An 18,035-nucleotide genomic window follows, 5' to 3' on the forward strand; every position below is an offset into this window, starting at 1 on the left:
TGCAATGGGTTTGAGAGGCCTAAGAGCTCAAGCCTCCATCTCCTGCAATGCAGTTCTCTTCCCAAACCCATTAATTTGGTTGACCTTCTCCAAGTTATAGATGAAGGATGAAGATTTTCTCTTCTGTTAGAAAAGTGCCTGGAGAGATTATTAACTATGGTGAAAGTGAAGGCTGATACTAGCCACATTAATTAGATGCCCAAGTAAACAGCCCTACATGACTGCTTACAGTAGAATGAAATATAATAAAATGTTTGAATTTGTTCTATTAAAAAGAAAACTAATAATAAAAAGGTAATACGAATAAAAAAATAATAATAAATATAGGAAGATCCAAACAACCACGTTTAGAGAATTTTGCTATTACTATAATTGTTTTTTCACGTCTTGCTTTCTTTTACGGTTATCAGCACATGAGAGGCTAAATAACTTTTTAAATGACGAAACTATTTGACAGATGTCATCAGTTACTTTTAATAGCCCTTCATGAAACCTGTCACTAGGAGATTTTAGTGTGCCTCGTCTTCCATCATATATGAATCTACCTTCTCTACAGAATCTGCCATTTTCTTCAGAAGAAAACGTAAATGTCTTATATTCCAAAATTGCAGCCCCTCTAGGAATCTCTTTGGACCACTGCTCATTAGTGCCTGCATCATACATGGTTATACATGATTCTCTCCTTTCAGAGGAAGACATACAGAGTTTACATTCACACAGTGGTTATAATTTTTAAGGATTGTGATGACATCCACAAGCATAAATTTTAAAATCATACTGAAGCTCTACTAATATTTATGGGAGGCAGAGATCCTTTTATGTCTTCACATTTGAAGAATTTTATTCATTAAATGCAAACTTTTCCATCCCCCAACCCCATGATGGTATCTTAAGAGTAACCATCTATCCTGTGGGTTAGCCATTGTTCTGTCTTGATTCCTTCACTGATAGGTCTGTTTTCTTCTAGATGCATGCAGAACACAGCGGATGGCCCTTCTGACCATGTAGAGGATTACCTCTGTGACCCAGAGGAGATGCCCCTGGGCTCTAGAGAATGCAAATTGCCATGTCCGGAAGATTGTGTGATATCCGAATGGGGTCCATGGACTCGATGCACTTTGGTGAGATGATTAGCCCTTTATTAATATAGTTTGCTTCATGCCTTACCACTAAAGCTTTAAAGAAAGCTTTTAAGAAAGTCATAGTTACTAAATTAGTTACCAAATTAGTTATCAAAGGAAAGTGTGTTTTCTTGGCTACTTCATTCTGTGAGTGTGCCATGCTAAAGTCAGCAATGTTTCGACTCACACTAGAACGGCTTGGCCTCCTGCAAGTTGTATACTCCTCCAGCATCCTCCTAACCCAGCACAAAACGCCTTCAGATTGGCTTATAAATACACAGCAGGTGAAGGACTGCAGTGGTCATAATGACTTCCTCCAGGTAAAGGGACAAAGAATGGAGCTCTAGTAAAGGCACTTTAATAGCATCGGGTTATTGTCATCCCTTGCTTTTTGCCCAATCCATTTTATTTAAATTGTAGGAATAATCTTTCACACAGTGGGGGTTCTGCAGCAGGAGTATTCACACTAAAACACAAAGGATCCTGGAAAGAAAGGAAGTAGAAAGAAGAAAACTGTGCGTCAATGAATCTCTTTCCACACACTGACTCTGTGTGTCTTTGGGACTGGGAGGCCAGCTGAGAGTTTCAAATCACACAAAGCTCGTAGATTTCACCAGCCCATGGGACCCTGGGAAGAGAGTCATTTGAAACAGAACTGGCTGATGAGGGAGAAAATTGGGTTTACCCCTGGGCACCTTTGTAAAGCTGCACATTTCAAAATGGCATGAAAAGCATGGGGAAAATACATGTAGTGTGGAATTAATTTGCTGAAATAGAATATAAGACCCTTTTAGAGAATTTATGATGCATGTTTTCAAGGAAAAGTTAATTTTGTATCTCAGTGTTAACATTACTAAAGATGCTGATTAGAGCCAACTGATACAGCAAGAGCAAAACAGGGCTGGCAGTTGATTTGGATATAGATTAAATTGTAATAAAGAATCAATTTTCACAACGGTATGCAAATGATTTTCTATTCTAATTCCATAACATCAGATTTGAAGCCACTGCCCCTGTTCTTAGAAACTAAATGCTTTCAGAACAAGATTGTACAAGGAGGAGATTGGCAAGCCAGTCCTTTTAAGTGCTAAATTGTGTTTGTGTGCATGTGTATGTGCACATTAGGAAATAAAGGTCACTAAGTAACAGCTAGTTATTTAAAGTTATCCTTGAAACAAACAGTTTTTGGGTCCAAGAGACTAGGTTAGATTAGATTGATAATAATTTCCGTATTAGTAATTAGTAGTAATTAGTTAGTAATAATATGATCATATGTATGTTTATATACATGTGATGTGATGTATCTATTAGTATTTGACACACAGACTCTTAAGCATCTTATATCTAGATGGGACATCATAAACTCACCCACCACTTTGATCTTACAGATGAAGAAACTGAAGTATAATGAGATTGTTCAAGTGAGCCAGTGGCTCCAAATCCTAACTCCTGCTGCAGTGCTCTTCCTAACACATTATCCTTTGTGTAGCTGAGTAGTCACCTTTCTGAGGAGTTGTATTATTCTTTGTCAGCCTTGTAATCAAAGCAGTTTCCGGCAAAGGTCAGCTGATCCCATCAGACAACCTGCCGATGAAGGAAGAGTCTGCCCTGATGCTGTTGAGAAGGAACCCTGTAACCTGAACAGAAACTGCTTCCACTACGATTATAATGTAACAGGTACGTGGATAGTCATCTCATCACAGAGTTAAAGGCCAAACCCCGTGCCTGTCGACTCAGCAGTGTTTCCGTAAGTATTGTTCATCCCCCTCTGTGTTTCTTTTGGACATGCTGCTTACTCTCCCAGAAATAATTCTTTATTATGTAACAGAAATATTTATCTGTTTTATTTTTTAATAAATATCAAGATATAGATAATGAAAACGTCACACAAACATTAGCCTTGAAGGTAGATTGCAAACCGTGTAAGTGATCCTATTTAAGACCTCCTCCCACTTTGGGAAGGTGCAAATAAAAGATATGTTTCCGGGGGGTATCAGGTTTATTGTAAGATGTCTTTCTATTTCAGAAGATGTTTAATCGCTATAACATAGTGGGACATCAATTCTTTGTGTGGAGGGTAATTCATAAGTATGTAAAAAAGGCAACAATTTTAAGCTTGCCAAAAAGTATATAAAGAATATCTAACGATTTCAATATTATCAAAGATACAGCTAAAAATGGATGAGTGTTTTTTTCAGAAAAAAAAAAGGCTTATTATAAATTCTATTTTTTTCCCTAACCCTCACCTCACACCATGAAAACACATACTAGAAGAAAGAAGAGAATTTGTTGTATATGACTTGGGGCAACACTGAAGCTTATTTTGGGATTTTTCCAAGTAATTTTCACACTGAAATAAACTCCAGAAATTGCACAATGATACACAGCAGTCAGATTGGCTTTTGTTTCTTTAGGTTTTCCTCTTCATTTTTCTCTGATGACACAAAGAAATCAGAGTTTTCTGGGATACTCTATGTTACTCTAAAAAGAAGAAAGGTGAAATAATTATTTTTGCAACAGATATAAAATAAGAGAAATAAATACAGCCAAAGTGATTTTGAAATGTATGTTTTAAAACATTCTAAATATGAACACTAAGTGAAATAGCCTTTTATGTGAATATAACACAGTTAAAGTACCATCCATTAAATTATGATTCTTTTGCTAAAACAAAAAATTGAAATTTCTGCTTTTATTAAGGGAGAAGTTTTTAAGTCACGTTTGATCTGTAGGCCAAAGCCATTTTTATAATATCACCAAACGGCAATCAAGATTGTCAAGTAGACATCTGCCTTCCAGAATAATCCCTGTAGCTATGTGCAACCCCAGCAATTCCATTTGACTCCTGATATGTTCAAAGCTAGGACCCATATGCTCTGCATGTGGGATGATTGATTGTGGGGCTTAGGAAGCAGTTGTGAATTAAATATGGGATTCAGGTCATCAGAGTTCCATTTGAAATCTGTTTCATACATGGCCTTCTGTTCTGATGAGCTCCCTTCCTTTCAGACTGGAGTACATGCCAGCTGAGTGAGAAGGCCGTTTGTGGAAATGGCATTAAAACCAGGATGTTGGATTGTGTTCGAAGTGATGGCAAATCGGTTGACCTGAAATATTGTGAAGAGGTGAGGGGATGATGTGTTATACCTCTGTGAGTAAATTCTTTCCTAATAATTCCAATTCATGCTGAGCCAAGTGACCTATGCTCCATGAAGCTTATCGCCAGCAGATGTTTTTCTGCACTATTTAGAGGCTGTTAAGCACCCTTTTGAAAGAGACACTGTCCAACACTACTGATTTCTACACATAATTTCCTGTATTTTGTTCTGCCCAAAGGTATGTTAATAGCCTTTTCTGAAAGAAATGCTTGGGGAACAATAAGTAATCAAGGTGAAGATAGGCAATAAATCTTAATCAGACTACTCATCATCTTTGTAATTTCATGTGAATCTTGTGTTGCCTGGGACACCTGCCAAGATCCATCATTCATTCTCTCTGTTGTTAAACATTGATCGCATGTGGTTTTGTAACCGATTTTGATATTAAGATCTAATGCCCAGCTGTGAGAGTCTAAGTACTCAGGTGTGGATAAGCGAGAGATTAAAATTCAAACAAAGGAATGGAGTCTGCCATTAGTATATTTTAGATACAGAGAATTGAAACTGTTAATTCTCCAATTTGCAAAAGTAATAGCATCGTTTCTAGATGTGACCTTCTGAAATGTGAGGAAACGCTTTTTGGCCTTTCTTAGTTTTCACGAAGCTACACTTCGTGTTGTAATTATTTTGTCTGATATCCATACCAAAAGGGTACTCACATTCCCGACAGGTTTTGACTCCTACTGCATCGGAGGCCCCCTAGGTTAAACATGAACCAAGATCAGCAGGAGCCTTGATAGATCTAGAACACACAGGCGGAAACTTGATAGAGCTACAGAACATACATTAGGGTTCAGTGGATATGATGACTACGACTTCTGTCTGCACATCCTGGGGGTTATTATAAGCCTGTGGTAAATCGTTCCAACTCCTAAGGGAACAACTCGAGACGCAGATATGTTAATCCATTTGATATCTTTATTATCATGTGGACCTAACTTACGTTCCTTATATCTGTCCATGTGAACAGAGCTCCCCAATGTGCTGAAAACAAATTAAATTTCTCTCACTATCATCTATCTTATAACATAAATTAGTCTATCCATACTTTAGATTTAGTTGGCAATTTTATACCTGAATCAATTTGGTTTGGAAACAAATAACATCAAAGTAATGTAACCAAAAATATCATTATTATTAATAAACTTGACTGTAGTCAGATACTGGCTGGAGAGCTTTCTACTTCTAGTTGATTACTATGTCTCTTTTCTTGCAAATGCACATATAAAAGCCCTCCTGGGTCGGAATGAAATACAAAATGAATAGCTCTAAGAGCTTTTTGAACATTTAACCCAAGTCATAGAAGACCAATTTTAAAATAGCTCATATAACTAGACGACAAGGTATAAATAAGGTCTTTCATTTCTTAAATGAAATGTGAGTAAAAACCTGACAAATAACTAATTTTAAGTATCTAGGTAACTAGGTAAATTTACTCTTTTGTAAATATGTTTGAAGACTGCAATGGCAATTAGGGATTTAAATCATAACATTCCAACAAACATGTCTTCAGGGAGAACAGTGCTACTCTCTGCAGGAATTGGATTAAACAACCCATCTGCCATTTTATCCATCCCCATGGATGCAGTAAGATTAAATAATAGCCTAGAAGAACAGGCTATTTTATTAACAATGGATTGACTGTCTGCCTACTAATACATGTGTAAACCCTGCATTCAATGCAACAGCAGTAGCTAACTCTTGCTGTTCCTCTAATAGCCAAAAGGAAAAATGGCATTACTACCTAACAGAGGAAAATTGGGATTAAACCCATCCAACATTTATATAGTATTTTTGTCTTTGAAGTTTTTCAGATATTTACTCACCTGATACTTAGTAATTGATTTCTCCTTTCCTATCCTTTGATCTGTGAACAGATTTCATTTTGTGCATATGTTTAGATAGATGATAGATAGATAGATAGATAGATAGATAGATAGATAGATAGATAGATAGATAGATATGAGAAAATAAAGACATTCAATAAATATAAGGAAAAACATAGTATAGGGTTAAAAAGTTTTACTACTGGATACCCAGATTATCTGTAAGTAGATATCATTTTAAATGAATAAGTCAGTAGTGGTTCAATTCTGTGATTCAAACTCTCTGTCTCTGAAAACAATTATCTACCTTAAATGTAACATATCATTTTATCATATCACCTTATTACTCGAATCCTCAACCTCCCACAACTTTAAGTTACTTTATGAGGATTTACTTAAGTGATATGGTAAGTTTTCATAACAAATGCCCATCTTTGTCAAGTATTACTGATGGAGAATATATTAATAAGTTGAGTGCCCAAAGAGGGATGTAGTACATAAATCATTCATCCGATCTCCTCTCAGTGGATAACTTAGAGCCGAGAGCTGTATTTGAACCACAGAATAACATTTCAGAAATGTTTTTCTTTTACTATCTTCTGATATAGAAATTAGATACCATAAACCTCTCCCTCATGCAGAAATAAAAAAGGTCTTGAAAATCCCAATGATTACCAATTTAAGAAATTGTATTCTCCTAACATGCTCTTAAATTTTTCTATTTCAATGTTACTTTGTACCTTAGACATTTTTAATGTTTGTATGTACAGTAGATGAAGTCTCATCTTAATATTTTAAAAGACTACTTAAATAAGTATTGGAACTCAATGCCAATAAAATGGCAAAATGTTATTATCTGATGAGAGGCTAACACTAAAATAACTGAATTATATCTTAGTTAGCTTCTGAGATTAGCTTTAGAAGAAAAAAAATCTTTGTTAATTAAAATATGTATATAAAATATTCATAATAAAAAATCTAGTGATCCAGATTTACTTTTGAGAAAGATAGCGTACTTAAAAACTGATTTTTTTTCTTTATTCAAAATTTCCTAAACTTTATTCTTTCATTAAGTTTTACAGTTTATTATTTTGTCATGTTCCCTAAACAATCCTTCTTTTTTTTTTTAAATTAAATTTATTGGGGTGACAATTGTTAGTAAATTTACATAGATTTCAGGTATACAATTCTGTATTACATCGTCTATAAACCCCATTGTGTGTTCACCACCCAGAGTCAGTTCTCCTTCCATCACCATATGTTTGATTCCCCTTCCCCTCATCACCCACCCCCCTCCCCCTTACCCTCTGGTAACCACTAAATTACTGTTTGTGTCTATGAGAAAAACTGATATTTTATATTATTTCAATACATTATATTATTAGTTTCGAGTGGCAATTTATCTTTAAAATCTTTACCTTTGGCTTTTCAGTTTAACATGCACAAATAAAAATAAACAATATCCCAAAGATACAATTTTAGATCTGTATATTGATAGAGTTCTTGGGTTTTAACTAATGGAAAATAATCATGCTTACACTTATTTGTTCCTCATTTAGGGAAATTCAACTAATTTGGCAATGAAATATTTGTTCATTGCTTATTTTCAAAGTTCAAAACTATATAAGTATATCAAGTAAATGTGTTCCTTCATTTATCATGTACCCTTTGCTCCCACTCTCCTGGGTTGATCCACTTTATGTTTTTAATGGTTTAGGTACTTGTCCTCCAGATACCTTTTTATTCTGTCATGCATCATACTTATTCTTCCCGTCCTTTCTTCTGCTTTCCTTTCATCCCCACTCCTGTATTCTTTCTTCCTCCCTCTTCCCATCAGCAATCCATCGTAGTAATTTCTTCATATCAGTACAAACAGCTCTACATCTCTCCTTTCAGCTTGGCCTGGAGAAGAACTGGCAGATGAACACATCCTGCATGGTGGAATGCCCTGTGAACTGTCAGCTTTCTGACTGGTCTCCCTGGTCAGAATGTTCTCAAACATGTGGCCTCACAGGTTAGTGTGCACCTTGATTAGCATGAGGCTAATGGTCAAAAAAAATAAGAAAAAAAAAATGTCCCTCTTGCTTTTGGTCATATCAAATAGTCTCCAGTAAGGTTGAATCAGGGCAGCTTTCTTTCCAAAACATCTGACAGTTCTTTGTTCCTCAGATCTCCTCAGGAGGAATGTCTGTGATGCTTTCTCCCAAAAAGATATGTGTTTGCACAATTATAACATATCAATAAAGCTGCCTCCCTTGGTATCTCTTAAAGGAAAAATGATCCGAAGACGAACAGTTACCCAGCCCTTTCAGGGTGATGGAAGACCATGCCCTGCACTGATGGAACAATCCAAGCCTTGCCCAGTGAAGCCCTGTTATCGGTGGCAATATGGTCACTGGTCTCCATGCCAAGTACAGGTATCAAATCCCAGGAAGTTATATGGAATGTGCATTCTTTATCTTCAGAGACTTGGTTTTAGAATTATTTTTCAGAGCTTGCATACATTATGTTTCCTCTTTCAGATTTTAGATGCCTTGCCATTTCATAACTGCTTAATTAATTTTGATGAAAAGCACTCCCTGTCCTGTATTTTTAGAATCATTTGGAGAACTTATTCATTTTAATGAAAATATATTTGCCTGTCTTTGGCTAGGAAACAAATAAATTGTTCATTGTATGCTTTACAGCTAGTGCCCTATAGGACTTCTTCCCTAGGGTTTCAAATTAACTGCTCATAAATCAAAATCAGTGGTGCAGAGATGACTGTAATTGATGAGCTCACTAATGAATTATTTTTCTTTTCTTAATTAGTTATTTCTTCCTTCATTCCAGGATGCCCAGTGTGGAGAAGGGACCAGAACAAGAAACATTTCTTGTGTAGTGAGTGATGGGTCAGCTGATGATTTCAGCAAAGTAGTGGATGAAGAATTCTGTACCAATGTTGAACCCATTATAGATGGTAATAAACAAATGGTCCTAGAGGAAACCTGCACTCAGCCTTGCCCAGGTAACAACAGCAGAACAGAATTCATATTTTGGTTATTTCTTAACAGGACTGGGGGTTGAGAAGGGGATGCACCTATTGTCTAGGTTAAGGGATGTCAGCACTCTTCTTCTTCAGTACTATGTGTGCCAATAGCTGGATGCTGTAGTATGTGTGAATGGAGGTGCTGCTTCCTTACTGCCAGGTGGGGGTGAAGTCCAGGTCTCCTGTGTGACTGCTATGGACACATACAACCTTGAAGTTTTAACATCTGCAGGGGATGGCAATTAAAGCCGTAGGTTCATGCTTGACAGGGAAAGAATGAAAGAAAAGTTGAGAAAATAAGGATAGAATATAACATCTACTTAGGGTTTCCGGAAGGAAAGAATAGGAAATAAGAGAGAAGCAGCATTTAAACACATAATAGCTAAAGAAAAATTTAAGTCCATATAATGAAAGCTTCCTCTGGGTCCTGGGTAGGTTCAACAACAAATTCATACCTAGATACACTATAGTTAAAACAGAAAATGTAGAAAAACAGAGCACTATTAAAACATTCAGAGAGCAAAGAACAGATTACCTGCTTCTGCAAGACAAAATTAGAATTATAGCAGAATTCTTCTCAATTACAGTGAAAGCCAAAGACAATGGAATATTATGTCATGTGTCAATATGTTCTGATAAATGCATTGTTAGGAGATTTTGTTGTGAGAACGTCATACAGTCTACCTACACAAGTCTAGATGGTAGAGCCTACTGCACACCTGGGCTGTATGGTGTAGCGTGTTGCTTCTAGGCTACAAACCTGTACAGCACAGTACTGCAAGAAATTGTAACAAAATGGTATTTGTGTATCTAAACATATATAAACATAGAAAAGATGCAATAAAAGTACAGTATAAATGACAAAAAATGGTACATGTGTATAGTGCACTTACCATGAATGAAGCTTGCAGGATGGGAGGTGGCGCTGGGTGAGTCAGTGAGTAAATGTGAAGGCTTAAGATATTACTGTAGACTTTGTAAACTTTCCAGCAAGCCCTCCCCCTGCTTCCTCTGACAGGGTCAGATATAGAATATTGAAGATGTCAGCACTGCTCCCTGAACAGGAATGTGAGCTGCGTTGATTAGAAATATCGAGGAAAAACTGGCTGGGCAAGTTTTAGATCTCCATAATAGTGACTGTTCAGAGGACATGAAAGGCGTCCCGAGGATCAGTAGGAATAAGAAATCAAGATGAGATAAAGGAACATAGGGGATTGTCATGGCAATGTGGTTTTGGCTATGGGATGTTAGAGCAGTGGTCAGATTAAGTAAATTTGTTGTGTTCATAATAAAAGAGTGTTTAACTTAGAGAGGGTGTAGAACTGAGGATGTAATATTTTGACTTTGAAAGTTTGTTTTTGGTTCCATTGACCCTGTCAGGCACAGAGGGCTCTCTCTGGCATTGAATCAATGGAAGACATAAAGGGCATCTATGCTTTATATCATGACAACCCCCAAATATTTCCAAAGTACAGGGACAAGCTGGCTCCACACGACCACAGAAAGCTTTTGGTAAAGTGGCAGTGGTACTTAACACTTGTTAAAAGACCACTCCTGTGGGCCTCTGTCCTGGTACGAGAGCTTAGGCTCTCAAGAAAGATTTACAGCAATGTACTCTGAAGGCCATGCTAGACCTGGGACGGCTGTAGCGCCTTCTGAATAAGTAGTGCTGGGGGGACAGGCTCCTCTGTGCCAAAACAGGTCAGTGCTTGACTGATGGAGATGGAATCCATGCCTTCAAAATGAAGGTGCTGTGAGTGAGAGAGAATCTGTTGCCAAGCCCCACAGGTGTTGCTCCCATCAAAGAAGGAAAACATTCCTCCTGAACCACATATCCTTCCATTTCTTACAGGAAATTCAGCTCCACTATAATCTCATGGGACCATCGTTGTACATGTGGTCCGTCGTTGATCGAACCATCGTTATGCAACACAGGACTATATTTGAAATATGATGGAAAATAATCATCAACCTAAAATTCTATCCCTAGCTAAATTATGATTCAAGAATGAAATACACACACACACACACACACACACACACACACACACACACACATATAAATGAAAAAAACTTTGAAAGAAGTCATTCTGATGGAATGTTCGACAAAAGGGGAGCATGCAGTAAAATGTGAAAAACAAATGTTGTATACTAAATAGTATAAAACTAATTGCCAAAAAGCTAATATTTAGGAATTTGGGCTGATGCAGAGAACTTTAAGGTAGATAAAGGGTCAAAATAAACTCAATGACAAGTATGAGCCTAAGGCTTTGTGAAAGATGGGGGACAAAGTTGATTAGTGAACTAGAAAATAACAAAATTGGAAGTGAGTTACCTATATTTTACCCTCAAGTGAAGAATGTTTGTTCTCCCAATTTGCTTAAAATTACAATAAGAGAAAAAAAAATTACGATAAGAAAAAATAAATCTGTTTAAGAAATAGGTTGTTTCAAATACGATCTCAAAAAAAATAAAAATGAGGATTTGGCAAACAAATACCCATTGGACATAAAATAGACTTTCTGTATAAAAATTATATGACTTAAGAAAATTTTTTAAATGGATGAACTTAAGTATTTTTCTTTTTTTTTTTTAAATGGGGTTAAGTCCCTAAAAGCTGGAAGAGCTGACAGCATGGGTTGCCCATTCATTCACTCATCAATTTTCTTATTCTTTAGGGACTAAATTATTTGAGGTGATAATAATGGTAGTTTCTATAGTTTATTATCAAGATACACTGAATACATTAAATAGAACAGTAAATAAAATAACCCCTGATACTTTGAACTATATGCTAGACTTTGAGTGTATTCCTCACTCTATATATTCAGCTGCAATAATAGATTTTGCACACACTGATATTCTCAGCTACTAAGGTTAAAAAATACATTTTGTTTTTAAATCTGACTTTCTGAACCTAGGCAAAGTATTGTTTCTTAGTATTCCCACACCTGCCAATAATAACCTTTTCCTGATCCAGCAATTACCCTGTTTTATTTCTTGCCCCTGCAAACTAGCCTGATTTCAGTCCAGATCTCACACACAATACAATTTAATAAAATGATTTTGCTTCACAGCAGACTGAGGTTGGGGCTGTGGCAATAGATCAGGGCTGTGGCCAGGGCCAGGGAGTGAACCTTGGGGCTTTGATATGTTGAACAACCACATGGTCATCAAAAGTTAACCAAAGCTAAAAGCTGGAAGAACTACCTAATCCAAAACCAAATCTCCAGTGCCAATAACAGGATCCTTGTGACACCCATGACATTAAGCAGACCTGGAATCCTTGCCAGGCATTGGCATATGCTTTATTGTGGAGTCTCCCCACTTGTCATTATAGTTCCTATAGCACAATCACCCATTTACTATTATTATTATTATTATTATTATTATTATTATTATTAATCAAGTGTTATTGTAGGCTAGGCACTGGGCTCAAGGTTGGAGATACAGTGGGAGACAAACACTCTGTCCTCGTAGAGTTTACCTTCTAATGGAAGATTCAGTTGCTAATCTAAGAGTGACATAAATAAACATAAGATTAAAATCTGTGGTAAGCCAGGCAAAGGAAAACTGCAAGATCCCATAATAACAGAATAGGGCAAACACACCATTCTAATTAATTACAAATCCAGGAGGAGGCTGCTCATCTCTTATAAACCGCAGTCTATTCAATTCAGTCCCTCTCTTGGTAGTTGTCTCCAGTGATGGGTTTTTGAAAGCTAGCAATATATGAGCTAATAAGCTTTGAAGAGTGAAATACAGAAGTATGGAACACAATTTACATACTTAATTATCATATCTTTGACAGGCATAGTATAGTTTTATTATTACAATGGTTTATAGAGTCAAAATATAAAAGTATGTTTAGTACAGGGCAATGTCTCACTCTCATTTGTTATTGAATCTTTGAAGCCTGACATGGATTCTTTGGGGGTGATTATTATATAATTCACAGATAACCATTAAAATATTGAGTTTTGTTACAAAATACACTATGTGAAGTGACATAAACACAGAGATAAAGCCTGCTAGTAAAAAAGACTTGTTTCCATGTAGTTTGCAATCACAGAGGCAAAGTTATACTATATTCATATTGACAGGAGTTTTTAAATTTTAATCGTTTCTACTGCATAAGTAAAACTGAGTAACCCAAGAGTAGCATTTCCTAGGGGATAGAAATAGTTCTAAAACATTTGTAGACTACTTAAAAATTCGTACTAGTTTCTTTCTCCTTGACACTTCCAAAATTTATGAGAATTTTCTGCACTTCAGGATGACATTAGGTAGAATTAATGACATAGTATAATAAAAGTCTACAAAAAACCATTACACTTTACTATTGTATATGTATCAGTTAGTCAATAATTCACGTCTTTGTAGGATTTCTTAATCACAGCACAAGAAGTTTTTTCATTAATCAAATATCCAGGAAACTTTGTGATAATATTAGACGACTTCAGCATAATATAAGGCAGTATGAATTATTCATGTGATGTGCCTGGAATAACTAAAGTGATAAGAACCCATATGGATTTGTGTATCATAATTTACTGTATCTTCTGAAAAGTATCACCAAGCAGTCAGTTCTGAAGAGTGGATGTGTATATGGGAAAGGTGTATTTCATTAAATCTTCCTTGTTCTCAAAATAGTTGAAAAGGTTGATGTTGAACACGTACGTAATACACCATGTCCCAGCAATTATACCCATAGGTATGTACCCAATAGAAATGCATATATATGAATTCACCAAAGGGTTTCTATTAAAATGTTTACAACAGCAGTATTCATAATAGGAAAAATTTACAACTCTCCAAATTCTCATCAATACTAAAATGGACATCTAAGTTGTGGTAATTCATATAATAAGAGTAAAACACAGCAGAAGAATGAATAAATTAGAACTATATACATAGATGATGGCTCTCACAAAAAAATATAAATGAGTAAAAGAAGCCAGACACAACAAAAAATACATATGGTACAATGCCATGCATAGCATGAGACAAGTTTCTGAGATTCTGAGAATGCTCTGTTGCTTGATTTGGATGTTAGTTACATGAATATATCATCCGGTTGTGAAAACTCTGCTATCTGTGCTTTTATGATATGTGATCATTTTGCATGAATATTATTCTTCAGTCAGTAATTGACAAAAAATGCAAAGTTGACTGAAGATGTAGATCAAAGGAAATGGCCTGCATTATTGCCACTGCTGCAGCTGCCCAGTTAGCACCTTCATACCTCTGGGAAGACATAGGAATAAAACAAAATTACAGATTTCTCAGACTTGGACTTCAGGCTCTTTTGAAATTGTGAATACCTAGAAGGCAAGTTTGATGTATATTTAGATTTTCTTAGAATAGTATCAAGTAGTTAATTAACCCCTTTACCATGATAATAACAAGAGTGGTAGTACGTTTTAATCAAGTATCTGTTATCTCTTAAGAGGAGGGGAATCATAATGGACAAACTCCTTTGAGCAATAGTTTGCATTTGATATCACAAAGCAGCACATATTCTATACCAGTAATATCCACTACTTAGAAAATAACAATATTAATACAAACTTGTAAAGCTACATACATCTTGCAAATATTACAATTATATATATATACTTACAAGAAGCAGAGTACAGCGTTAGGAATAGAGACAGTGCAAATGTAATGGCTGTGTGTGATGTCAGAGGGGTAGTGGATGGGGAGAGGGGGGTTGTCACTGTGTGAGGGATGAAAATGATAAATGTCTAACTATTACATTGTTTTGTGCACCTGAAACTAATAAAAAATAAAATAAAATAAATTTAAAAAATAAAAATACCTAAATCTTACAAATACTATGTATGACTGGCATACCTACAGACATTGCCCAGCAGGGTTAAAAATAAAATGACTATCTGGCTGGCTATTCTTTATGGGTGTGGGTATAAACTACACACCTGTGTTTTGCAGGTGACTGTTATTTGAAGAACTGGTCTTCATGGAGCCTGTGTCAGTTGACCTGTGTGAATGGTGAGGACCTAGGTTTTGGTGGAATACAGGTCCGTTCTAGAGCAGTAATTATCCAAGAACTAGAGAATCAACACCTTTGCCCAGAGCAGATGTTAGAAACAAAATCATGTGATGGTAAGTGCCACAATTCATGAAATCTACTCATTTTAATTTTGTGTTGATAAGCAAAAGCACAAGATACATAATTTTCTGTTAAATAAGCAAATTTGCCAAGATCTCTCTTAAGGCTGAGAATTAATTTAACAGTATGATCCTGAATTTTAAAGATTTAGAGGAAGAAAAATCTGGCCACCCTTCATAAATTAGATATGAAATATTGTAAAAATTTCTCCCAGGTTTATGAGTTAAGTTATGAAAGCTGAGACAATTAGGAAAACATTATTTGTATACTTATAGCAATCCTAATCATATATGAATCTAACATTATCCTGAATTTATTTACATCAAAACAATGAATCAAAAATTACAAATCGATAGCAAAAAGAGATTTTAGTAAATTATCATAAATTGATGTCTTGATTTATATTAATTAGGTGGTGTATGTTAATAAAAATTACTCTAGATGGGGAAGAAATCCAAGACAGCAGAGTAGATAAGTGCTGCCCTTGCTTCATCCTGTGAATACATCAAAATTACAACCAAATTACAGAATAATCAACCTGGAGAACTATCTGAAGTCTAGTTAACAGAGATTTTATAGCTAAAGATATAAAGAAGTCACACTGAGACTAGTAGAAGGGGCAGAGATGTGAAAGGGGCTGGCCCCAGACCTCTCTGTGGCAGTAGAAAATCATGAGGGATATCTTGGCCACAGAAGTTCCCCCCAGAGGAGTGAGGGACTCCAGCCCCACAGGTTCCCTGCCCAGATTACTGGTGCCAGGAAGAAGACCCCCCACAGCATCTGGCTGTGAAAAACAGTGGTGATTCCAACCATCTGTGGGGGTTGGAAGACTGCGAGAAACCCAGATATCCTCTTAAAGAGCCTGCACATGGACTCAGCCTGGACTCTGGCAGAAGGACACTGACTCAGGGGGCATCAGAGACATATAGGCAAGACTTAATTGTGTGGCTTCAGGGCTTGGACTGGAGGGAAAGTTGCCATTTTCCCTTGTTGGGGAAAGGGAAAATTGTGCAGCCACATGCAAGCACCATCTTTACTGTGTTGAGCCCCTCGCCCATCCTATGGCCAAATCTGAATCTGAATTGGTCAGATGAGTTCCACTCTCTCCACCTTGGTGATTCACTGGGACCCTGCCATACCCATCTTTATACCTCCTGAGGCTCTATTTTTGCATATCTACCCTAGGCCTGGTACTGGTGGCAGATATCCTTGGTTTGCAGCATGGCCTCTTCCACATGCCTCCAGACTCAGAACAGAGAGCAACCAACCATGGATTCCTTTGTAGCTCTCACTAGGTAGTCCCTGGCTGGTCACAGGCATTGGCTGACCTTGGCCTGCACCAGAGCCCCTCCCAAGAGGCACCAAAACCAACATACTTGGAGGTTGGCTTCACACCACAACCCAATTAGTGCCACAAGTGGCACACACAAAGCACATTCTCAACAGGCAACAGAGCCCACTGGGGTGAATCCTGCTCCATGGGGTAAGTCTCCCACAGAGCAGTGCATAAGCTATGGACTGGCCAAATCCTATAGCCAGTCAGCCTGAGGGTCATAGCAAGGCTCAACTTTAACAAGAAGACACACACAACCCACACAAAGGACACTCCCAGAGCACCTGGCTCAGGTTACCATGGAGACTGTGCCACTGAGCTCCAAAGGACACCTACTACATTAGGCCACTCAGCAAGACTGGGAGACATAGCAGATCTATGTAATACATAGAAATAAACACAGAGAGGCAGGCAAAATGAGGAAACAAGGAAATAAATTCTAAGTAAAAAACAGCAGAAAACTCCAGAAAAAGAACTAAACAAAATGGAGTCAAGCAACCTACTAGAGACAGAATTCAAAGCACTGGTTGTAAGGCTGCTTAGTGATCTCAGAGAGAACTTCAACAAAGATGTAGCAAGCATAAAAAAGGACATAGGAACCATAAAAAAGAACCAGTCAGAAATGAAGAATCCAATAACTGAAATGAAGAATGCACTAGAAAGGAATCACCAGCAAACTACATGAAGCAGGGGATCGAACTGGCAATTTAGAAAACAAAGTAGCAGAAAACACCCAATCAGAACAGCAAAAAGAATTTTTTTTTTAATTAGGATAGTTTAAGGGGCTTCTGGCACAACATAAAGTGTACCAACCTGCACATTATAGGGATACCAGGAGGAGAAGAACACGAGCAAGGAATTGAAAACCTATTTGAAGAAATAATGTAGGAAAACTTTCCTAACCTGGGGAAGGAAATGTATATACAAGCCCAGGGAGTGCAGAGAGTTCCAACCAAGATGAACCCAAATAGGACCATACAGGTCACATCATAATTAAAAAGCCAAGGTTAAAGACAAAGAGAGAATCCAAAAAGCAGCAAGAGAAAGGCAAATAGTTACTTACAAGGGACCTCCCTTAAGATTGTCAGCTGACTTCTCAACCCCAACTTTGCAAGCGGGAAGGGATTGGCACAAAATATTCAATGTGATGAAAAGCAAGGACTTACAACCAAGAGTACTCTACCAAGCAAGATTATCATTTAAAAATGAAGGAGAGACAAAGAGCTTTCCAGACAAGAGAAAGCTAAAGGAGTTCATCACCACCAAACCAGTATTACAAGGAATGTTAGTGGGACTTTTTTAACATGCAATAAAAAAACAAAAAAAAAGATAAAAAAATATGAATAATAAAATGGTAATAACTACATATCTGTCAACAATTATTTTCTATGTAAATGGATTAAATGGCTCCAATCAAAATCGTAGAGTACCCGAAT

General features: G+C 36.8%; 1 protein-coding gene across 1 annotated transcript in view; it reads left to right on the forward strand.

Annotated features, from left to right (window-relative positions):
• The window catches only part of THSD7A (thrombospondin type 1 domain containing 7A), a 623,382-nt gene that overhangs the window by 592,282 nt on the left and 13,065 nt on the right, over positions 1-18,035 (forward strand). The window contains exons 18-24 of the mRNA XM_081079273.1: positions 968-1,121; positions 2,654-2,798; positions 4,131-4,246; positions 8,002-8,119; positions 8,377-8,522; positions 8,938-9,112; positions 15,086-15,259. Of these exons, the coding sequence (XP_080935399.1) occupies positions 968-1,121; positions 2,654-2,798; positions 4,131-4,246; positions 8,002-8,119; positions 8,377-8,522; positions 8,938-9,112; positions 15,086-15,259 (1,028 nt within the window). The remainder of the gene's footprint in view (positions 1-967; positions 1,122-2,653; positions 2,799-4,130; positions 4,247-8,001; positions 8,120-8,376; positions 8,523-8,937; positions 9,113-15,085; positions 15,260-18,035) is intronic.

Source organism: Rhinolophus hipposideros (genome assembly GCF_964194185.1).
Source record: "Rhinolophus hipposideros genome assembly, chromosome: 18".
Lineage (NCBI taxonomy): Eukaryota > Metazoa > Chordata > Mammalia > Chiroptera > Rhinolophidae > Rhinolophus > Rhinolophus hipposideros.